We start from the raw sequence: 25,161 nt of genomic DNA, 5'->3' as shown, positions 1-25,161 counted from the left end.
AGATTACTTATAGTGGATTTCATCAGTTAGGATCACCAATTGGGATCACCCCTTATCACCTGACTAGAATTCTTGTCAATTTAAGGAACCCAACACATATGTTCTACAAGATGTTTTATGTATGTTTATGTCAATAAGTATAAATCTACTTAAGCTTGAATGGGAAGTTTTGCTGCTCTCTGCCCCCTGACTGTTCAGTTAAGGGTACTGTGTAAATATAATAACTAGACGTATGTGTGGAAAAGCCTAAATTTTTGATGAGCTGCTTGCTGCTGCCATTCGTGATGGCGCAGAGCCAGAAACTAGGGTTACCAAGGAGACTGTGGACAACCACTGGAGCCCTGCTAGAGGGATCCTCTCTTCTTAGGCCTGGGGTTCCACAGGCTGCTGGCTCTTGTGTTCCATCACAAGTGTAAATCCAACACATCTAATGATCACATGGCCATAAACCAGACACAAAGTAGAATTCCAGAAGATCCTTCTTTCATGCAACTTATTTATTCGTTTGTATCTTGGTTTGCTTCTCTGAGCCCAGCAGTCATAGGCCTCCCCTGTCCTTTGTTACAGCGTCGGAAACCCCCAAACCATCCACCAGGCTCTGGCCCAGTGGCAACTTACTGGTCTCTGTCTTGCAACTTGCCTGGAACCAGCTTTTCCAGCTGAGAAATGAGTAACTTCACTGCTTTAACTGCTTCTAGGGATAGAGGTACAGGAGGGCAAAACAAACATCAACACGTTTCACTGAAGATGAAGCTGAATTATAACCTCCACCCCGAGAAAGTCTCCATAAAAACAGAAAACCTAATAAACATGATAGAGACAGCTGTTGTACATGATTTTATCAAGTATCGACTAATACTTGAAAGGGAGAAAAAGAACAAAACATACATGAATATAGTCTCCTTGGATCATTCATCCAGTCAGAATTATATGTCATCTCTTCTTATAGTCAGATCTAGAGAGAGGACACAGGTCTTCCTTTTCTGTCTTTATGTGCAAACGTCAATGTAAACCCTTGTTAGAACAGTGAATGGAGTGAGTCCTAGAATTCAGTGGGAGGAGAAAAGCCCTCTAACAAAGAACGTGGATTCTCCATACTTTTAAATTCCTTCTTAGGAAAATTCTTTACAAAAATGTTTACTAGAAAAAGACCAAGCTGATATCAACTGAGATTAACTAGTGAAATGTTAAATTATCTGTACACATCTCTGCTTTGAATGCTGAATTTAGTCTGACTCCCAGACACAAGGAGACTAAAAATTCATATTCAGATAAGGAAAGGCAAACCTTGGAGAACAGATGGAGCAGAATTCAGTATAAAGGTTTAATCCTATCAGGCTGATTCCTGTATGACCATCTGGGTAATCCGGCACACACATTCAAGGCCTGTTAAAAATACGGCTCTAGCCAAGATTAGCGTCACAGATTTTCCACTAGACTTGCTCATATTTAACTTTATGATTTTCCAGACCTAGAGAGATTGCTTGCAAATAAAGACTTGAGGATTCCATGAAGAAGCAGTGACATTTTTTTTTTAAACCTGAAAATTGTTTCCTCTTTTCACAATATTGGGTATCCATTTTTGGAAAGTTACTTTCATTTTCCTTTCTTCCATGACTTTCACATCTAGAACTTCGTGTAGTAGGATAATAAGGAGAATTGGGCTAAAAATAATTTTGTGCATGAAAGTTCTCCTTGTCAGGAAGAAAAGAGTTATTTGCTTACTATATAATCAGAGGCAAGTGAATTTACTATTGTTGCAACATATATCACAATTGGATCCATGTATTATTTATTTTGAGGGTTCTCTCACCCTCCATGATTATTTTTCTCTGTTGCAAAGGGGTTGCTGACAATCATAGAACAACAACAACAAAAAGAAACACTGATGGCATTATTTGCTATGAGCTCCTCTAGGATTAATATTTTGTACATTTTAATTTTGGATTTGGCAGATCAATTTTAGTTTTGGATTTGGCAGATCAAACTTGAGGTGGGAAGCAGTATATTCTTACCTCTTTGAGTTATAAAATTCTGAGCTTCCGAAGTGTTTTTAACAAACAATTTTTGCATATTATGAAACAATGCTGTGTTGTGTGTCATTAAATCAAAAAGCCTTCAGCAAGTCTTTCAAGTGCAATTTAGAAGTTACAGGTACATCAAAATGTCAAGATTTTTCACTGCTCAATTGTTAAATAACCCTGTGTAGTGAACCTGCAGAGAGTTCTGGATCACAAATAGACAAACTCAGAAATCCAAAAGTGCTTGTCTTAGAATGTTCGGACTACAATTGTTCCACCAGGATTTCTGTCCTTCCTTTGTTCAGATCTGTGCCCACTGATTGTTGAGCAATTTTTTTTAAGTCAGAATAGAATAAGAAATCTGCAAAACAAACAGGAAGTGGATATAATTTGGGCTTGCTTTGTAGTTAGCATAGGGCATAGTTTGGAACTTAGCTCTTCCACCAAGTTTAGATACCCCTAGATGACCCCACTGGGTTAACTGTGCATTGATACAGATGGGTATTGGATCTACGTTTCCATCTAGTGACTATGAATTTTACTTGTTTTCTGGGAGAGCCATTAATGTCAAAGCAAAGGGCTTTCTTGCCGAAAGAAGTCACTTTGGAATAAAGAATGAAAAACACTTGAAGTACTTGATCTCTTCATTTAATATTTAATAATTTAATTGCATCTGGTGTTGAGAAATATCTATACCATAGGTTACATTTCTCTTCAAAATGACAATCACACACAAGTACACATGGTGGAGGGTGGGGGAGACAGAAGGAGGGAGGCTCTTTTGTATATATAGTATATGATTCTCTGCCAAGTAATATCTAGATATGCTAGTGGATGGGGCAGTAAATGCAGACCAATAACAAAACCAAATAAAAACCCTAATAAACAATAAAATCCTTAAATGCATAAAGCAATTGCTAAAGAAAATAAAAGGCAGAAATAAATTTGGTTACTCAAGTTAATAAGTGTTACAAAGAATGTTCCACCTTGAGTGAGAGAACATCAAATGTGTATATCTGTTTATTAGTTAACTAGGAGTCTGCGGTGAGGTTATGAAAGTGAAGTTTGTACCCCCTGGTGCTATGGTTCAGGTCAGGCATTATAACTGCTACTGGTGTCTCAGGCTTCCACTTGGAGAGGGTGTGAACTTAGAATAGATTCGCTTCCTGTACATGGTGAAAATTCACAGGGCCAGCCTTCCCATTCGGGTCAAACCCTCCATTTGCCTTCCTGCCTGGCTAGCAGCTACCGGTTGTCAGGATCAAAGAATGCAGGTGCTGCTTCTACTGAGCTGTGAGCCGTCAGGAAAGTCATCATTTCACTTAAAAGGAAAACTCAGCAAAACAATAGTCCGATTAAACAGGAAGGGCAGATAATCTGTTCACTGAGTCCAAGTTGGGGTACCTTGTGTCCCCATCTCTGGAACTGTCTTGCGCCCAAGCATAACCTCACCAAAATCAAGTAGATACAAGGGAGAAAAAGGCCTGAGATTTTATGAGGTCACAAGTGTCCTGCAGAAAGGAGCTGAGCTCATGGGTTTTGCAACATTTTCTGCCAAGTCTCAAGAATTTGGGATAATAACATTAAAGTTAATTCCTCATTTCTGAAAAGATTGCCATTAATCTTCATTCCAGGCAAATGAGAACCTTAGGAATAAACATTCTAGTTTGGAAGTACTGATGCCAAATCCACCTCCTCAGTAAACTTAGCTATGTTAGCAAGTCACTGGGTTGAAAGTTCCTAGGAAAGTTTTATAATACGTTATATGATCTGTGATGCTGAGACTATGATGTATTCTAGTAAATAAACTTGTTAGTTTATTATGATTATGACAGTAACTAATATATTAACAGCTAGAATCCTATGTGCCTGGAACACAGTAAAACAGCAAACCCAAGCAGGCACTTGCTGCGTTTTCCCAGGAGTCTGTGAGGTGCTACCACTGCTGCTTAGAATGGATTAGAACAGAGAGGGTAAGTGACTGCTTCAAGGTCACACTGAGTGGTAAATGTGGAATTTGAACAGCTGGAGCTCTGGCCCATTTTCAGATGCTATAATAACCTGAATGTTAAAATCAACTTAACATAATTGCATCTTTCTATCTTTACTCAGAGGCCGTTAAGGGCTGGTGCCAGCATCTTCACCTGCATTGTAAGCATTGGTATCTGCTCTGTAGAAATGTTCATCAGTAGTAGAGAGTTCTAGATAACAGAACAGAATGCTGGAAAAAGAGGGCTTTCATTTTTGAATATAGCATATACAAAGGAAATGGAAAATAACCTTCAGTGGAATTTTATTTTGAGATTTAAATGAGTTTAGAACTTTTCTGGATTTGTACTTTTTACCAACTAAGTGTTGTTTGCCAATGGTATTTAAATACAGGGATGGAGAAAAGAACCAAACAACACATCTCTAATGAGACTTCATTATAATGGGACATCAACTGTCGCAAAAGCCTCATTTTAGGGAGAAGCGGTGGTAAATGCTGCACCCAGGTCATCTGTTCAGCTACCCCAAACAAGAGAGGTATTGATCACGATACAAAGAGATTTCAGAGGCAAAAATAAGAGCAGCCCCAGGCCCCTGTTGATAGCTGTACACACCACTAATTCACCTCAATGGGCAGGCACCTCTGAGCTCAATTAACCCTTATTCCCAAGGCCACCCATAAACCCTGAGGTAAACATGGTTTTCCTGGCCCTGACTTTCTATCAGTGAAATAGATCATTTCTATTGGAGGCTGAGGGGCGATCCAGCTTATAAATTTACCTGCTAATAAAGAGGCTGATACTTCTAGTGTGGGTAAGCAGGCATTAGAATCTTGTAATACTGATTCTGTAAGTCAGAAAATTTGAAACTGCTGAGGCCATCCATGATTTCTTCTACCTTCTGTGGCTATTGAAAGGAAATATAAATACTCTGCAAGTAGAGCAGGTGAGCGCAAATATCCCCTGGTGCAACTGTCTGTACACAGAACATTAGTTGTTAAATATGTACTGGAGCCTGAATGATTTCTCTTTTTTTCTTCTTCTTCTTCTCATTCTTCCCTCTCTTTTCCTTCTCACCACAACCATTGTTCAGAAGCAAATTGGAAATCTGGTAATTAGGCCCTGACTCACGGTGTAGTATTAGAGTCCCGAGCCAAAGTTCAACACCCTGAAATGAAATTTAAACCAATTAATCTGTTAGATTTTTATCGCTTGTCCGTGTTTTCTCAGCAATTCCCCCAGCACGTGGCCTTTGATCAACTCTCATACAAACGCTAAAATGTGTGCCTGCTGCTAGTAAGATGGGAATGACATTAACATGGTACTCATAAAACAATCAGAGCAGAGAAGCCCTCAAACAGGCAGGGCATAGTAATATTTAATAAAAGCACACACATAATCTTCAGAATTAGCATTTTGTGCCTTGCAGTACCTTTGGGAGAAGAGCTTTTATTTGTGGAGTGATCATTATTATAACAAAGAAGAGCTACCTAATAATTTCCACTTTAACTCTGCAATGTGCCACGAGCATTTCAGAGCCATTATGCTAAACTGTGGTAGTGTAATCATGTTATTGTCATAGTTTGAAGGAAGGAAAATCTCCTTTACTTGGGTGGCTGTTGGGGGTGGGAGGAGAGGTTTTGGGGAAAAAAAAAAAAACCCAGACTTACATTTTTAATGAGATTTAGAAGCAGGAATTGGCTTACTGTCCTTGTGGATACCCAGAGTGTGAAAATTTATTGGTGAGGAAGGAAGAGTCTTTTATTAATTAAATCAAGATTTGGTCAGTAAAAGTGGTTTTGTATTCAAATCCACCCCTCTCCTCTATTCCATAATATTTCCTTCGAGATAGAATTGTGTTGATTATTGTACTCCTGGGTTGAGTTGAACTCTTTCATGAGACTTTTCACCTTCAGATTTCACTGAATACATCCACTGCGATTATTATGAACTGTCATTCTTCTGTATCTCTCTGGATATCCTGAGTGAAAGAAAAACAAGCCCATGGCTGCTGCAGGTGTCCTCTGAGCTTTCTCAAAGAGAAGAGCGGGCGGGGGGAGGCTCAGGGTCTGTTAGTCACGGCATCTGGCTTTAAAAAAATTCGTTTATTCTAAAGCATACAGCTTTTATCTTTCACACAATTAAATGCTCTGCTGTTACCTTTTTAAAAATTAAAACATACTACCTTAGAAGCTGCTCATTGAAAAATTCAAACCATACAGCTACCTATAGAGTAAAATTTAATAGAGTTTCTCTTCTTTAGTCACCTTCCTTTCTCGTATAGACCCACTGGGGATAGTTGGACATCCTTCCAGACTTTGGTCCATCACACCTGTTCACACATAACTACACACGTTCATGCCTATAGGCATATACATATATATATAATTTTATGATTAATAGAATCATACTATTCATTAAGCTACAAATTGTTTTGTGTGTATTTTTTTTTTTTACTTACTAACATATTTTGACATCTTTCCATGTCAGTTTATAGAAATATTTTCATCTGTTCTAATGACCCTTGACATATCCTATATATGGATATATCATGATTTATTTAATCACTCCCTTATTTGGGGGGACAGTTAGACTTAAGCTTTTCACAATTAATACTGCAGTGAACATTTGGGTACCTGTAGTTTTAGGCACAATTAAAAGTATTTCTTGGGCTGCTTTTGGTCTGGCAAGTTTGTGACTAGGGTAAAGGTAAGATGGTAGCCTATGAGTTAAATTTAAATCCATAAACATTTTGTTTGGCCTACACATTAAAAAAAATGAATTCGTTGCCAGCATTTAAAGACTGGGAGAGCCACCCTGGTGGATCAGAGGTTAAAGCATCTGCCTGGAGTGCAGAAGACCGGGGTTCGATCCCTGGATCAGGAAGATCCCCTGGAGAAGGCAGTGGCAACCCACTTCAGTACTCTTGCCTGGAGAATCCCATGGAGGGAGGAGCCTGGTAGGCTACAGTCCATGGGGTCGCAAAGAGTTGGACATGACTGAGCAACTTCACTTTCACTTCACTAAAGACTGGGAAATTTCGTGTAAAAATCTGGGCTCCTGGTTCCTTTTGAAAAATCAGAAGACCAGCTCAACCAGGGACTGCATCTGTGTGGGGATACCAATGGCTGGAGCCTCCCCAATTCGGTGTCAGCAGCTAGCCATCTCATGCTTGCTCTGAGACCCTGGGCTGCTGTGTTCGCTTGTGTTTCTTGCCTTGGCTGGTGTGGATCTGTGAGTTCTTAACAGCTGCTCTTGAGCCTGATCCATTTAGCTAGTCACAGTGTCTTCTACCGTGCATTGTTGACATTTTAGGGTTTTTTGTTTGGGGGACTGTCTCATGTCTTACTGAATACTTAGCATTCTTGACTTCAGGTTACTAAATGCCAGTAACATCCCTTCCTTAGCGCACGCTTTCAGTGGGTCAGCCCAGGATTCCTTTTACAGATTTTCCAGTCTTCCCAGTAGGGGAGTAGGGAAGCTTCCCAAACAACTCCTCTTAAGATGGCTATGACATAGGTGTACAGGAGACATATATACCTGGAAAACTTTGAGGTCTCAGCTTATAAAGAGATGCCTAACTGACTTGTTCTGAGATTAGCACCTAGTCCCTCAGCAGGGATAGTGGATTATATTGAACACAAGGGTAGGATGGACCCAGGGATGCCTCTTTTTTCCTTTAGTACTTCTTCCAAGCCTTTTTTTTCTCTCCCAAAAAACTAAGAAGATGGTGTCATATATTGTTTCTTCACCAGTGTTTCTCTACTAACTTGATGCTCATTTAGCTCCAACTAGTTGACCTGTCAGAGAAGGCAGTGGCACCCCACTCCAGTACTCTTGCCTGGAAAATCCCGTGGACGGAGGAGCCTGGTGGGCTGCAGTCCATGGTGTCGTGAAGAGTTGGACAAGACTGAGCGACTTGACTTTCATTTGTCACCTTCATGCATTGGAGAAGGAAATGGCAAACCACTCCAGTGTTCTTGCCTGGAGAATCCCAGGGATGGCAGAGCCTGGTGGGCTGCCGTCTATGGGGTCGCACAGAGTCGGACACGACTGAAGTGACTTAGCAGTTGACCTGTAACTTTGTTTCTGAATGGTTGAAAACATTGTTAGATTCCTTAGGAAATGTTGGAACATATGTGCATACCATCTATACATATGTGTACTTACATCACATAGATGTATACATATATGTACTTATATCTATACATATACATATGTGTAATTACATGCCTTCTGTATCCTACAATAGCAAATGGAAAAAAGAAAGCTGGTGCAAGACTAAAATCTGCAGTTCTTGGCCATATGCTATTATAACTTCTTTGCCTGTAAGAGAGACTCTCAAAGATACACTAACATGCCCAGATGCCACCTTTTGTGCAATGATGAGAAAGCCTGGAGGTGCCCATACTTAACTAAAAGAACATGCTTATGTGAATAAAATAAAATAAAATTTAAAAACTCAGAAGAAATCCTTAAACTAATACAGGTAATAAGCACCAAGATGATTTTTTTTGGTTAATGAGGGCAATCACAGAGTCAGCATTTAATGATAGCATTGGATTCCACACTTTGCCATCAGAGAGACTCTTTCAGGACCAGTTCAGTAAAACCAATGTTCTATTCTTCTCAGAAGTATCAAAGGATATAGTAATACCTTTTCTATTCCACTCTAGCAACTAAGTACTTATACTGAGTTAGGAATGAAGAATTAAGATTTTGAGACATTAACTAGAATGTGTCCAAACTGTTTATATTTTAATAATTTTATATAGTTGTTAAATGTAGTTTATTTCTCTTATAAATTGCTTGGGATCATACATCATGTTCTACCATTGGTTTGGGAGTACTCAGTCATGCATTTAAACATGGTTACTTTTAAAGGAAAATTTTATGAAAAAGTCCTATGCCTGTGGAACATCGATCCACAACCTTTATGAGTGTTAAAAATTGAACAAGAATTTTCAAGCCATGAATCATTTACATTTCCTTGATTAATTATTTTGTTTTTGGGAGAAAGTGAAGGAGAGAAAAGGCATCTGGACTGCCCAGTGTTAGTTGTAAATGCACTGCTATGAGTTCAGCCAACATGAAATGTTTAGTTTGGAAATTTCCAAATTTCTCTGTGCAATTTTTATAAGATTAATTTGACTCAAAATCAAACCCATTCTACTTGTTTGTATGGTGGCACGTGAGCCATGGTCCCTTAGGGCTGGGCTTCATATTTTCTTTTCTTCTTGCAAAAGTTGAAGCATGACATTTTGCCAAATTTGACAAAGTCCAGTAATTTTTTGCCAGTTTTTTTTCCCGTTAAAATTAACTGGTGCTCTCATTGGTTTCAATACTTGGAAAGTCAGTCTGGAGTACTTAATACACTTTTTTTATTAAAGAAGAGGGTCTCATTTTCTCTCCTTACACAGTATCTCCTTTGCTTTGGAATTTTGCTTAGTTCTTGCTCATAAAAGTGATCATGAAACAGCAGCATGGCATTGTGGAGCTAACAATTCTCAGTGGCACGAAAGTACTCCCTGAGAGATTTCTTTTATGCCCAGTAATTCTGTTGAAAGCATGCCATGCTCATCGGTCAAACCATCTCCAGTCTGGAATCACAGTATTTGCAAATTATTTCCCATCTCCAAGGGCCATTTATAATGGAAAGAAAGGAGATAGGAAGTTTTGAAAAAGCCAGTTCTTGGGTTTTATGCCTGGGAATGACAACCAAGCAAAGGTCATGGGACTTTCTGTGGTTCCGCCCTGACTCAGCCATTTGGTTACATAATTCACCCTGAATGACCTGCATACTTTGCATCTATAAAATGGGATCCATGACATTTATTGCAAAAGATGTAATGGTTTTTATTCAGGACTATTGCTCCAGTAGTGGTACAGACAGAAGGCATGGAACAAGAATGGTGCTCTGTTCCAGTCTTCTCTCTTTCTTCCCTTCATATTGGACATGAATGTTTATCTAAAAATCTATGAGTTTTCTTTTCAGGAGATATATTTAATTATTAAGCAATTCTATAAGGTTTCTAGTATATTCCAAAATGTCATCCATGAAAAAAAATCTTTAGCATTTCATAAAAAAATTTTGCTGCTATGTTTTATTTCATAAGATTTCAAGTTTGAAAAGATTTGGGTAAAAATATCTGTATCTTAATAGAAACAAAGAAAATAAATGCTTTTAAAAACTGAAAATGCACCATGAAGTTTCAGGTCCTAACATACTAGGAAATGGCTGAGATCTTGAGGGACTTTCTGTTCGTGAAAAGATAAAAGATTTTTTTTTTCTTTTTCTCAAGTCTCCCATCATTAAAGTTTGGTTCTAACAGCAGACTCCTTCTCTTTTTCATGTGTGTTGAAAAGCAGCTACTCCCTGTATCAAAGCCATCAGCCCGAGTGAAGGATGGACGACAGGAGGTGCGACTGTGATCATCATAGGGGACAATTTCTTTGATGGGTTACAGGTCATATTCGGTACCATGCTGGTCTGGAGTGAGGTAGGTGTTGTCTGAGCATTAATATCTAATAGCTTGGTCTACTTAAGGATACTGTCTACACTTGAATTTCTAATAGAGTGTATAGAATTTGTGGTGCCTGTCTGGGTGGGCCAGCTCCAGTCTGCAGAACTCTGGAAACTGGGAAAGATGGGTTGGGTTTACCAAGAGACATCACTTTCTGTTGGAATGCCTTCCACCCACTGGCCCATCAGCCCCAGGAGAGTTTCATCATTGTCCTCACGGGCAGGCCATGGTGCGGACGTCCTATTGTGGATTGAGAATGGGAAAGGAGGTACATACACATTCACAAATATATATAGGCAAAGCCCTGTAACAAGGTAGTGATTTGTGAACACTTGCAGATGGAGCCTACAAATATACATCCATCTTTAATGATCACCATTCATGGGACAGTAATAATCTAGGTGTAGGTGATTCTTGACTTACTCAGTGACTTCATCAAAGAGTGAGTGGTTTGCCAGGGGCTCTTTCCTGCCCTAGGAATTTATAACCTCCCAAGCATCTCAATATGGATCTTCAACCATATGAAAATGACTATGCTCTGATTTTGCAGTACTTTCCAAGCATTATGATCATTATTTTAATTTGCCAGTTGACTTGCCTGGCAGTAATCAATGTTATCTCAAATTACAAAACATGAGTATCACCATTCTCAGAAGGCATGGCAAACTTGCCTTTGCTTTCTAAATACTGAAACTTGATTTCTTAGCCAGCATGCCCAGAGCCTGTTTTATTTTATCTAACCCTAACCCTAACCCTATTCCAAAGTTTAGAATAAAAATAGTGCTAGGGCTGCAGGAGACCACTGAGCTCACTTATATCTTACACACTTTACAAGTGGTCAAAGGATGACTAAACTTTGTTGAGATTTACTATACACTAGGCACTGTGCTGAGCCCTTGACATAGATCATCTTAATCTTCCCTTTACACCACAAAGTAAATACTGTTAGTATGTATCTTTTCTTGATAAGGATACTGAAGCTTAGACTATATATATATATAGTGAGAGAGAGAGAGAGAGAGTCTAAGCATATATATATATATATATATATATATATATATGCTTCCCTGGTGGCTCAATGGTAAAGAATCTGCCTACCAATGGAGAAAACTTGCAAGAGATGTGAGTTTGATCCCTGGGTTGGTCAGGAAGATCCCCTGGAGGAGGAAATGGCAACACATTCCAGTATATTCTTGCCTGGGAAATCCCATGGACAGAGAAGCCTGGCAAGTTATAGTTCATGGGGTCGTAAAAGAGTTGGACACAACTTAGTGACTAAACAGCAACACACACACACACACACACACACACGTACATATATATTATACATATATAATATATGTCATACATATATAATATGTAAAAATATAATTATATTTTATATAATATGATAATTATATATGTTTAACTACATAACCCAAAAGCAGCCATCCAGAGCCCATGGAGTATTAGTGATAGGTATGTAGCCATACAAAGGACTCAGTAGCAGAACTGGAGCTATAACTCGGGTTTTCTGTCTCCATTCCTGGTTGTTTTCCCATGACACCATTGTTTAGCTCATCCAGATATTTGTATTGTGTTTTCTCTTTAGAGGGGCTCCAGAGATAAGCAAAAAGTTAAGACTGTGCTGGCTGAGTACGTTTATCTTTCCAAAGCAGAGCCTGCCCTTCTTTTAAGCCTTCTGTGTACACATCTCACTGCCAAGAACCCCCTCTGGCAAGCCCCTTGCCAGCCCATGCTGCCACTGCATTTGTATTTCCCACATGGGTGACAGACAGCAAGCGCTTGCTCAGAGAATCCAGGCTCCCAGTAGAGTTGAATCAGGGATGAACTCCTGGTCCACCAAACCGATTGTTGTCCAAGTTGGAACATGCCACACGTGAAGGTGAACTGCACTGCCTTGGCCGCTGCAGCCCTTCTTTGTTGGAAGTATTGGGTTGTAAAATTAGAAGCTCCACATACTTGGTGTATGTTGCTTGCAAGTTGGTGTCTTCACTGCTGCTGGAGGCAGGGGTGCTCACAAGGACAGCCTTTCCTGGGTCCCGTAGGCTGTCTTCATCTCTTCCTATCTCTCATTCTGTTGCTTGTCCTGGACCTTGTGAGAGGGGAAGAGTTAATAGAATATGAACTTTTTAATCCAGATCATAGTAGCCACAGTGAAGCTTGAGAGGTGGAGGGTTCAAATCAGAAGTATATTTGACCCTGAGAGTAAGTGAGGTTAGTGTGAGGCTTCCTTTACAAGCTTGTGCCTGTCTGAAGCTTGACCCTGAGAGTAAGTGAGGTTAGTGTGAGGCTTCCTTTACAAGCTTGTGCCTGTCTGAAGCCATAGTACACCCAGGTGTACTATGTTGGATGTGGTACACATCAGGAAATTATTCATTTGTTCCTCCACCTTGTCCAGGTCCCCCAGTTTCCTCTTGGTTCTCCTATTTTCTTGTCCTCTTTTGGGAACAGAAAAGGGAGGTTAAATTCTAACTTAGGTTTATCTAAATTGCTTTAAAAGAAAGAAAGTGAAAGACGCTCAGTTGTGTCTGACTCTTGGCGATCCCATGGACTACAGTCCATGGAATTCTGTAGGCCAGAATACTGGAATGGGTAGCCTTTCCCTTCTCCAGGGGATCTTCCCAACCAAGGGATCAAACCCTGGTCTCCCACACTGCCTGTGGATTCTTTTTCAGCTGAGCCAGAAGGGAAGCCCAAAATTGCTTTAAAGAATCTGTTTCCATAAACAAAATCAATGCACATCATGAAAAGGAAATCCATTGAGGCGATACTTTGTCTTCCTCCTCCTCCCTCCTCCATCCCTGCCTTGCTTATACCAGAAGTCCCTTACAATGGATCTGGGGAGTCCAGTTGGGAGGTGAGGGTCGGGGGTACATTCACTTTCTTTGCCCACCTCCTTCTCCCAAGCTGCTCTTATTTGTGGCTCTATCATAAATCAGCTCTGACCCTTTCCTGGTGAAAGCCCACTATGTAGTGTCCCAAAATCTTTTAGCAGATGTGTTGCATTCAGTCGCATCCAACTCTTCACATCACCAGGCTTCTCTGTCCATGGAATTCTCCAGACAAGAATACTGGAGTGGATTGCCGTTTCCTTCTCCAGGGGATCTTCCCAACCCAGGGATCAAACCTGTATCTCTTGTACCTCCTGGATTGCAGGCGGATTCTTTACCACTGTGCCACCTGGGAAGCCAGGTTTTAGCAGATAAATCCCCTGCAGCATGAGCAGTTGAGTGTCTGGATGGAGGACTTTAATTTGGGCTGTTATCATCATGATGGTCCTGACATTTAGAAAGATGAGTCTTGGAGAGGTGAACTTTTTATAAATATGCTAAACTATTTACAAATGTAGATTTTCATACAGGCTATTTGACAGATATAATGCTCTCCCTTTTTTAGTGCAGGGAGAGAATCTGGTACTGTTCCAAGTCCCCCAATCTACCGTATACTGATGAGAAATTGAGAAATGGCTCACATGTACTGAGGGCTTTTATGTATAAGCACTTCATGAATATTATCTTATTCAATCCTTTTTTCCCTGGTGGCTCAGATGGTAAAGCATCTGTCTACAATGCGGTAGACCTGGGTTCGATCCCTGGGTTGGGAAGATCCCCTGGAGAAGGAAATGGCAATCCACTCCAGGACTATTACCTGGAAAACCGCATGGACAGAGGAGCCTTATAGGCTACAGTCCATGGGGTCGCAAAGAGTCAGACACGACTGAGCAACTTCACTTTATAGCCTTATGTTAGATACATATAAGTAAATTGAGTGTCAGAGAGGTTCAGAAACTTACCACCATCACACAGACACAGATAGTGCTAGAGATGGGATTTGAACCACAATGAATGTTTCTAAGAAGGAAATACAAGCCCAAGTTAATGAGAGAGCAAGTGGGTGGAATTTTGAGAGCAAAGGACAGAAAGAAGAGAAAAAAGACATGCACAGTAACCCAAGTGGTACAGTAGTAGGAGTAGTAACAGCAACAGTAGTAGTAACTGTGGCTCTTTTTGATCAGTATTAAAGTATGTGCCTTTTATTTTGGTAGGCACAAAGAACTGGGGGCTGTGTCTCCAGGCTTCCACTGAGTAGAATCAAAGCTTGATAACTGTGAATATTAAGAGAAGATATCTATGAAAGTAGAGTAGGACTAGTATTAGCTAACATTCATTGAGCACTTAGTTCCTGCCGGGTACTATGCTAAGTGTTTGCTAAGGCTCTTTGTGACATGGTGACAGCTCACGTGTACAGCATGTTCTCATTTTACTGATGGGGAAATTGAACTTGGGGAAGTTAAATAAGCTGTCCAGTTATCAAGTTCTGGAGATGGGATGTGAATCTATACAGTTCAATTCCTGAGCTCACTTTAACTGTCCATGATTTGTTCAGTTGCTAAGTTGTGTCCGACTCTTTGTGACCGCATGAACTACAGCACACCAGGCTTCCCTGTCCTTCACTATATCCCAGAGTTTGCTCAAACTCATGTCCATTGAGTCAGTGATGTCATTCAACCATGTCATCCTCTGTTGCCTGCTTCTCTTGCCCTCAATTTTCCCAGATTCAGGATCTTTTCCAGTGCGTTGGTTCTTTGCATCAAGTGGCCAAAGTATAGGAGCTTCAGCATCAGTCCTTCCAATGAATATTCAGGGTTGATTTCCTTTAGAATTGGCTAGTTTGATCTCCTTGATGTCCAAGGGACTGTCAAGAGTCTTCTCTAGCACCACAGTTTGAAATCATCAATTCTTCAAGGATACCCAGCCTTCTTTATGGTTCAACTCTCTTGATTTAGCCTATGCCAAATGTTTACCCTAGGGTTTTTTTTTTTTTTTTTTTTTTACCATATCAGACCAGGGTGGACTTGCCATTGATGCCTTATACTGGAGAGTATCTTAACAGTCACTATCACTTCCCAGGGTAAGCTAGACTTGTCATGTAGAGGATCAGAAGTAAGAGCAATCCTTTCGTTTTCTAGTTGTATAAATTTGTGAGTGGAGCCATTGACATATAGGAAGAGTTTAGCTTTAGAAGAGTATGTGCTTTGTGTTAGAGGCAGAAGACAACCTCTTGCTTGTTCCATATAAGTGACTAAATTACTTATATATTTAAGACAGTTAAACTGTCTGGGCCTCTTCTTTAGGACCCCGATCTATCCTAAGTCTTTGTCCCTGGTCACATTGTCTCTTGAGATTATGCCACCTCTGAAATCTAGTACTTTTAAGTAGACTTTTCTCTCTTCTCCATTTCCTCACTCTGTAGCCCAAAGCACTCAGGAAGCAGGCTGGTGGGCCAGGACAAGGAGATAACATTTTAGATTAGCAGCTGATGCTATAATTTGGAGGCTATTTTTAGCTAAAGAATTTAAAAAAGAGCCAGAGAAAATAGGGCTGGTTTAATTTACCCTCATCTGTGCCCATTCCCTACCAGCCCAATCTTTTGCAAATGAGTAGTTCATTTTAGCTCACTGATTGCCCCCTGAGGGTTGGAAGAAAGAAAGGTGGCAGCCTACTGCTCCTAACTCAGGGCTGCCTTCTGTGAACTCCCGAGTTTGGGGTGAACTACACGGCTTTCTTGAGAATGTGGTCTGCCATCTTTGTTACTCTTCCTTATTGCTTCTGGCCCTTTCTCTTCTCTCTATTTTTGCAAAGCAAATTATTTTACTGATACTTTGGTACTCCTTAACATGTTTTACCCCAGAAGACTTTAAAAAATTTTTTGTAGTATTTTACATATAAAACCAGAAAAACCAACAGGGTTGATATGTGCTAAGATGGGTTCAGTTTTTTCTTGAATACAGATGTATTTTGTTGTTTTGCTTTCCTATCACCCTGTGATTAGGAGGAGGAAGGGGCTCCTGCTACTGGTTTGCAGAGCTAATTGTTCAATTTTTAATATCTTTCTAACTTCTAAACAACAAGTACTGGTTGGCTTGCCTGCTGTTATCTAACACTGGAGTAGGTACTGTGGATGATTAATGTTAGGCTTTGTGGGACCTGGTATTTTATTTAGAAAGACAGCTTGCTGTCATGTAGAAACTTAGAGAGTTCCAAATTTATGCAATGCAGAGTTAAATTTTGGTTTAAAATTCTAGGCAAGGTTCTAGAAGGCAGAGAGAATAGTATAGTTAGAAGTAGACTGCTTGAATAACCAATCAGGTTTCTAGTCTGTCCAGGTGGTCTCTGTGGTGGACTCTGAGGCTCTCAGGGTCCTTTTAATTAGTCATTGACAAATCTGAGAGAACGTATACAGCTTAAGGTAGTTATTTGGTGTTCAGTCCCAAAGTTGTGTCCAACTCTTTGTGACCCCATGGATTTGGAATTCTCTAGGAATTCTCCCGGCCAGTATACTGGAGTGCATAGCCTTTCCCTTCTCCTGGGATCTTCGCAACCCAGGGATCGAACCCAGATCTCCCGCATTGCAGGTGGATTCTTTACCAGTTGAGCCATAAGGGAAGCCCAAGAATACTGGAGTGGATATCCAATCTCTTCTCTAGTGGGTCTTCCCAACCCAGGAATCAAACTGGGGTCTCCTTCATTGCAGGAGGATTCCTTACCAACTGAGCTATCAGGGAAGCCCAAATGTGAGAAATGTGGAGTCAGATAAATTCAGCTGGTCTTGTTTTAGAGCTTTTGAGGTACTTACATGCATTTGACTATCTAAAACATAGTATGCTGCATGTCCCAAACTTTGTGACCAAGTTCAGTTCAGTTGCTCAGTTGTGTCTGACTCTTTGCGACCCCATGGACCACAGCACACCAGGCCTCCCTGTCCATCACCAACTCCCAGAGTTTACCCAAACTCATGTCCATTGAGTCAGTGATGCCATCCAATCATCTCATCCTCTGTCGTCCCCTTTTTCTCCTGCCTTCAATCTTGCCCAGCATCAGGGTCTTTTCAAATGAGTCAGCTCTTTGCATCAGGTAGCCAAAGTATTGTAGTTTCAGCTTCAGCATCAGCCGTTCCAATGAACACTCAGGACTGATCTCCTTTAGGATGGACTGGTTGGATCTCCTTGCAGTCCAAGAGACTGTCAAGAGTCTTCTTCAACACCACAGTTCAAAAGCATCAATTCTTCAGTGCTCAGCTTTCTCTATAGTCCAACTCTCACATCCATACATGACCACTGGAAAAGCCATAGCCTTGACTAGATGGACCTTTGTTGGCAGAGTAAAGTCTCTGCTTTTTAATATGCTGTCTAGGTTGGTCATAACTTTCCTTCCAAGGAGTAAGCGTGGTTTAATTTCATGGCTGCAATCACCATCTGCAGTGATTTTGGAGCCCCCCAAAATAAAGTCAGCCACTGTTTCCACTGTTTCCCCATTTATTTGCCATGAAGTGATGGGACCGGATGGCATGATCTTAGTTTTATGAATGTTGAGCTTTAAGCCAACTTTTTCACTCTCCTCTTTCACTTTCAAGACGCTCTTTAGTTCTTCTTTACTTTCTGCCATAAGGGTGGTGTCATCTGCATATCTGAGGTTACTGATATTTCTCCCGGCAATCTTGATTCCAGCTTGTGCTTCTTCCAGCCCAGCATTTCTCATGATGTACTCTGCATATAAGTTAAATAAGCAGAGTGACAACATACAGCCTTGACGTACTCCTTTTCCTATTTGGAACCAGTCTGTTTTTCCATGTCCAGTTCTAACTGCTGCTTCTTTACCTGCATACAGATTTCTCAAGAGGCAAGTCAGGTGGTCTGGTCTTCCCATTTCTTTCAGAATTTTCCACAGTTGATTGTGATCCACACAGTCAAAGGCTTTGGCATAATCAATAAAGCAGAAATAGATGTTTTTCTGGAACTCACTTGCTTTTTCAATGATCCAGTGGATGTTGGCAATTTGATCTCTGGTTCTTCTACCTTTTCTCAAACCAGCTTGAACATCTGGAAGTTTGTGGTTCATGTATTGCTGAAGCCTGGCTTGGAGAATTTTGAGCATTACTAGCGTGTGAGATGAGTGCAATTGTGCAGTAGTTTGAGCATTCTTTGGCATTGTCTTTCTTTGGGATTGGAATGAAAGCTGACCTTTTCCAGTCCTGTGGCCCCTGCTGAGTTTTCCAAATTTGCTGGCATATTGAGTGTGGCACTTTCACAGCATCATCTTTTAGGATTTGAAATAGCTCAACTGGAATTCCATCACCTCCACTAGCTTTGTTCGTACAGTTGCTTCCTAAGGCCCACTTGACTTCACATTTCAGCCTGTCTGGCTCTAGATGAGTGATCACACCATTGTCATTATCTGGGTCGTGAAGATCTTTTTTATACAGTTCCTCTGTGTATTCTTGCCACCTCTTCTTAATAACTTCTTCTTCTGTTAGGTCCATACCATTTCTGTCCTTTATTGAGCCCATCTTTGCATGAAATGTTCCCTTGGTATGTCTAATTTCCTTGAAGAGATCTCTAGTCTTTCCTATTTTATTGTTTTCCTCTATTTCTTTGCACTAATCGCTGAGGAAGGCTTTCTTATGTCTCCTTGCTATTCTTTCAAACTCTGCATTCAAATGGGTATATCTTTCCTTTTCTCCTTTGCTTTTTGGTTCTCTTCTTTTCACAACTATTTGTAAGGCCTCCTCAGACAGCCATTTTGCTTTTTTTAATTTCCTTTTCTTGGGGATGGTCTTGATCCCTGTCTCCTCTACAATGTCATGAACCTCTGTCCATAGTTCATCAGGCACTCTGTCTATCAGATCTAGTCCTTTAAATGTATTTCTCACTTCTGCTGTATAATCATAAGGGATTTGATTTAGGTCATACCTGAATGGTCTAGTGGTTTTCCCTATTTTCTTCAATATAAGTCTGAATTTGACAATAAGGAGTTCATGATCTCAGCCACAGTCAGCTCCCAGTCTTGTTTTTTTCTCACTGTATAGAGTTTCTCCATCCTTGGCTGCAAAGAATCTAATCAATCTGATTTTGGTGTCGACCATGTGGCAATGTCCATGTGTAGTCTTCTCTTGTGTTGTTGGAAGAGGGTGTTTGCTATGACCAGTGTGTTCTCTTGGAAAAACTCTATTATCCTTTTCCCTGCTTCATTCTGTACTCGAAGGCCAAATTTGCCTGTTACTCCAGGTGTTTCTTGTGACCACAGAACCCTTTTTCCCCCACAGGAATCACCTTATAGGAAGATATGTTAACAATGGCTGAAGTCCATGTGGATTTCATGTTAATGAAGTAAAGTCATGCAACCCAGTCATGAAGTGATTGGGCTGGAGTAGATATAAGAAAATCTGAAATATTTGCAGAGTATTATTCAGCTTAGACTAACAATGTTTGGAGCCATTCTTATTTAATGCTGCAAGGCTGTGAACAGAAATTCACTCATATTTTGCAACTGGTTTTAGTCCTTGTACACTTGGCATTAGATGCCATGTGATTTTGTAGGACAGCTATATTTAAAGATTGCCAGGACCATTTATCTCAGATGGGAGAAGTCAGAGTTACATCACTGTATGAACTGATTAGCCTCATCCAAGGGTCATACATTTTCTTTTTAATTCAGATGGATGTTTTCTTCAATTGCATTCCCAGAGACAGGGAAAAGGCAAAAGAAGCCACTACAGGAGAGATCTCTGGATGATTGTAGTTAGGTAAATGGCAGCTTGTGGGGCTGAGAAGAAATTTTGCTGCTTGAATCCAAAAGTTTAAAAATGAGATTTTAAATACAGTTTTTTTTTTTTTCTGTCTTCCTTCCTTTCCATATCTGCTTTCTTTTAATTTAAAATTTTATTATTATTTATTTTTTAATTGGAGTGTAATTGCTTTACAATGTTGTGTTAGTTTCTGCTGTACAACAACATGAATCAGCTATAAGTATACATACATCTGCTCCTTCTTGAGCCTCCCTCCCACCTCCACCCTCCCATTCCGCCTCTCTAAGTCATCACAGAGCACCCAGCTGAGCTTCCTGTGCTACAAGGAAGCTTCCCACTAGCTATCTGTTTTACATATAGTAGTGTATGTATCTACTTTCCATTCTCATTTGTGCACATAGCTCAGAGGGAGGGTTGTAAATAAAAATAAATGGTATTTTCTCTTCTGTGACATCGAAGAATGAATGACTACAACTCGTACTTGTTCCCACTATAAGTTTCTGAGGCCTTATATCTGGCCTTGATTTTTACTGAACCACATGCAGAGTCACAAAATTTTGAGGACTTTGAGGAGTCTTTCCAGTTGTTAGAAGCAGCTATTTTATTTTGAAAGTGAGGCAAAAGAAGTTCTGGAGCTTGCTGGTGCAGTGACTTGCTCTGGTTAGCTGCTTGGTCACAACTGAAGTGACTTAGCAGCAGCAGCAGGAGCCGGGGTTTTAGCCCAGTTCTCCAGACTCCAACTGCACTCCCCATTCAATTTTCTTTTCTATCAATGTTTCTCATGACATTTCCCTAGTTTTTTTTTCTTTTTTTTTTTAGCATGTGTCCCTGTGCTAAGTTGCTTCAGTCACATCTGACTCTTTGCGACCCAGTGGACTGTAGCTCACCAGGCTCCTCTGTCCATGGGATTCTCCAGGCAAGAATACTGGAGTGGGTTGCCATGCCCTTCTCCAGGGGCTCTTCTGAACCCATCGACTAAACCTATGTCTCTTGCATCTCCTGCATTGGCAGGCGGGTTCTTTACCACTAGTGCCACCAGACTTCCTTATATTTACCAAACCATCCCAAGTTTTATACATGATGGCATCACCATTCCAATGACTATTATGTGTAACACATTTATTTGAGATACAATTCCACTAAAATCAAAAAGAAAATTAAGAAAGGTGGAGAAAGACATTGTCTCAAATATCATCTCTTTCAAAAATTTATAATATAAATAGGGTACAGTGTAAACAGCTGTGTCATTTATTTTACAAATATTGAAGCTTACAGGTATAAATTTAATTTAAAGTTTATTAAATGCACAGGCTTTAAATAATTCCTAGTTCCCTACTTTTTCCTAAATATATGTTTCCAACTCTATATTCCACATATATTTATTGATCATCTATTAGGAGGCAGATGTTTAATGCCAAGTTGTACACTTCATTCATTAAGAATAAAAAGAGCAGTGTGAATCACTTATATCAAACTTTGAGTATGGCTCTGATGAATACCTTTCACGTTCAACTTATCTTATAGGGAATGATTTCTAGATGAGTCAGCATATTTAAAAACAATGTAAAAATAGTCTAGTGGTCTTTTTAATATAGTCACATAGTTACACACATGCTCAACTTATTCTTTAAAATGCTCTAGTCTGTATGGTTATTTTTAATGACTAAGGCATTTTAAATCTATCATCTATGTTGATAATTATGAGATAGTTAAAAACACGTTTAGGTTGACATTTTCAGTTATTTGTTTACAGTGCATTCAAAATGTACACATATGTAACTTAAAAATGGAAAAACCCAAAGTGTGATGCATTTCTAATTTTAACAAGAATCAAGGACAGAATTCACACCTGGCTGTAGTCTTGTGACTTTAGTGAAGGAAATCGATATTTATATAGCGTTGTGCTGATTTCATCCATGTGTTCAGTGCTTACTGCTGGAATGGCTCCCTGATGATCTGAGCTGAAATCTTCCTCCTGATCAGCCTTACTGGTTTCCTATTTCCTAAAGCCATGATGCTGTCGTTTGGGATTCAAGCACAGCCATGTAACGCTTTGACCTTTCTTCTCTGCATTCTAACCCGTCATTCATCTCAACTTCTGCTCCAATCACAATGAGTTGTTTGCAGCTCTTTATGCCTACGTTAATTTCTCTCCTCTGTGTGCTTGTTTATCCCATTCCTCCTTCCACAATGCCTTTCCCTCTTTTCTGTGCCCAGATACGTCTGTCCTTTAAGATCCCCCCAAAACATTTTTTTTTTTTGGTCCGTGAAATCTTCCCTCACAACTCTCGATATAAAATATTTTATCTTCTTTCTAAATTCCTAATATACTTATCTGTACCATCTTATGTTCCTTATCACTTCCTATTCTGACTTATGAGGCTGTTCTCTGCCTTGAAGGCAGGATCTATACTGAATTCAGCTTAGTCCCTTACCGTGTCTAGCACAGAGCCTTACATGTTAGAGGCATTAATTTATACCAAATAGTGTTGAATGACACGACTTCTACTTTCTTTTGGTCATTCATTCATTCAAGCAGACAAATGCTATTTTTTAGCAACTTTTATATTCAAAGCTGCATCATAGTGTCAGTACCAGATAGGTTACAGTTTAGGTTTTGTTAATACAGGTATAATTAGGTAGCTTATATTTAGGTATATTTATTGTGCAATAAGGATGCACATAAATACCTTAGTGTAAATCTGTTGGTTATGGTGAGGATTAAGTAGTAATAAAACTAACACTTTTTAAGTGATGGATAATGTGAGGCCTTCACTTAAACTCATTATAGGTGTTAAGTCAATTAACCCTGTAATAAATGTAGGAGACTTGCAGGAGATGCTGGTTCAATCCCTAGGTTGGGAAGATCCCCTGGAGAAGAAAATGGCAACCCACTTCAGTATTCTTGCCTGGGAAATCCATGGACAGGGGAAACTGGTGGGCTACAGAGCATGGGGCCACAAAAGAGACATGACGAAGTGACTAAACAACAGCAGCACTAGTTAGGTAGCTAGCCCCTCCGCTTTCCCAGACGACGACACAGAATCCGGAGAGGTTGAGTGACTTTCAGAAGATCCCACAGCTGGTAATTTGCAAAACCTGGTCTTGAACCAAAATCCATTTGACTCTAGAGTTATCTTTTAACCATCTAAAAAGAATGTAGTGTAACCCCAATGACCCAGAGAAGACCCTTGTAGTCATTGCAACTCTCCAGAATTCAGCATGAAACTGGAAGTGAGCAAAAAACAAGAAAAAAAGGTAAATAAAATAACAGACTTTGAGGTAACCAGAACAGGAATTTTAAACAAACTATGTTATCTGTTTTCCCAGGACATAGCAAATTAGAAGGAGCAAAGTATAGGCGGGTTGTTAGAAGAAGGCTCGTTGACAGCAGAAGTGACAGCTTAATGTCAAGGGCAGGAAAGGAAAACCTAAAAAGCAGATGCAGAACTATATTACTGTACTGCACGTTAATGACTGTTCATAATGACAGTGGCCCCGAGTAATCAAGAAAGAGATGGCAATTATATTCAATATCTTCTGTCTGAAACAGCAAGATGTGTGTAACGTGTCCTCGAAAGATTTCAGTGAAAACACAGTGTTTAGGGGGTTGGCTTCAGTTTTCTGCAGAGCTCACTTCCTGGAGGCACATGTTAAATTGGGAATTACTGAATATATGTGCAAGGATCACTGTAAATGGGATGCAGACAGGAACTATACCGCCCAAGAACATTAGAATGAGTCACTCTTTAGTGTCTTACAGCTTTGATATCCTTTTCTTAGAGCTCCGCAAGAACCTGAAAGACTTTTTGGTGAAAGGTGAATTCACAGCTTGCTACTCTACCTTTTGGTTCTTGTGTTTTTCGTTCCTAATTCCTATATCTTTGAAGGCGAGATTGTGCCCTGCAAATGGCCAACTTTGATGACAAACACTCAGCCCCTTCCAAAGACATATCTGGCCTTTCTCTTTTATATTTTAATTTGCAAACAAAGAAAGCAACAACCCAGGACCCTAAGCTGGGCCCAACTACAGAATGATATTCCTTCTTGACTGAATGTAGAAAAACAAGCCTCGAGAAAGAGCCCATTGTACACTTTCAAACCACAGGGGCTGGCGTTACTGGTGTCCAGTCTGCTCCGTCTGGAATACTCTGGACCTCAGAAACTCACCAGCGCTTTTCCAGCTCCCAGATGGTCAGGACGGGATCCAGTCTTTAATGGGGCCCAATTGGCACAAGATTTACATCCTGGGAAGAGAACTGGAGAAAGTTTATTTAAAAAATAAATTACCGAAAAATAAATAAATCAATCAACCCACAAAAACCAAAGGTAGTTCAAGTATAATGTATTTATTTTAGCCTTTTTCTCCTCGATCTGTTATTTTGAAAGATGATCTTATTGCTGTTTTGTTTTGTACAATTAACTGCATTGATTTAGGGACCTGGTTAGTTTCTTGGTCAGAAGAATTGGGCAGTATATTTTTGTGAATGTTTAATGAGGCTGCCAGGAAGTCTGTGGGAGCAAAGTTAAAAAAAATTTTTTTTTCTTCAGTAGAAAAAGTTTTTTTTGAATGGAGTAGTATTGATGATATCTTTTTGGCAGATGCATAAGGGATGTTATTGAATCTTTACCCTAATTATTAGTGGCAGTTAACGGTGTCACAGTATTTACTCATTCAATCTTCAACAAGTATTTATTGAATGTCTGCTAGTTTCCCAGGCACTCTTAAAACTGGAAACAGAGTAGAGAAAACAAGAAGGACCAAGTTCATATCCTATGGGGCTTGTATTCTCATTGGGAGATGCAGACAGTCAATTGGAAAATAGATCTCTATCTCTTCTCTATGTATCTGTGTCTATGTTGATACCGATATGAGAGAAATTTTAGACGGCATTAGGAGATACTGCTGACTGTTCAAAAGCTAGATTTTAAATCCCCTATTTAACTCAGTTTCTGCTACTTCAGTTTCCAAAGTCTCCTCTGCAATTCATACATAAAGTTTATCTTTGGGAATTCATGTGACCCAACATATTTTGCTAA

The 25,161-nt window shown here is 39.9% G+C and overlaps 1 protein-coding gene across 10 annotated transcripts in view; it reads left to right on the top strand.

The window, feature by feature from the left end:
- The window catches only part of EBF1 (EBF transcription factor 1), a 427,899-nt gene that overhangs the window by 310,128 nt on the left and 92,610 nt on the right, over positions 1–25,161 (top strand). For 5 of the 10 annotated variants that reach the window (XM_061424217.1, XM_061424215.1, XM_061424220.1 and 2 more), the window contains one exon: positions 10,379–10,509. In XM_061424217.1, coding sequence (XP_061280201.1) covers positions 10,379–10,509 — 131 coding nt within the window. Of the gene's footprint in view, positions 1–10,375; positions 10,510–25,161 lie in introns of all 10 variants that reach the window. The other 5 variants (XM_061424216.1, XM_061424214.1, XM_061424221.1 and 2 more) reach the window with 1 other exon arrangement.

This window comes from Bos javanicus, chromosome 7 (genome assembly GCF_032452875.1).
Source record: "Bos javanicus breed banteng chromosome 7, ARS-OSU_banteng_1.0, whole genome shotgun sequence".
Classification (NCBI taxonomy): Eukaryota; Metazoa; Chordata; class Mammalia; order Artiodactyla; family Bovidae; genus Bos; species Bos javanicus.
This window is presented reverse-complemented; position numbering and strand designations above follow the sequence as displayed.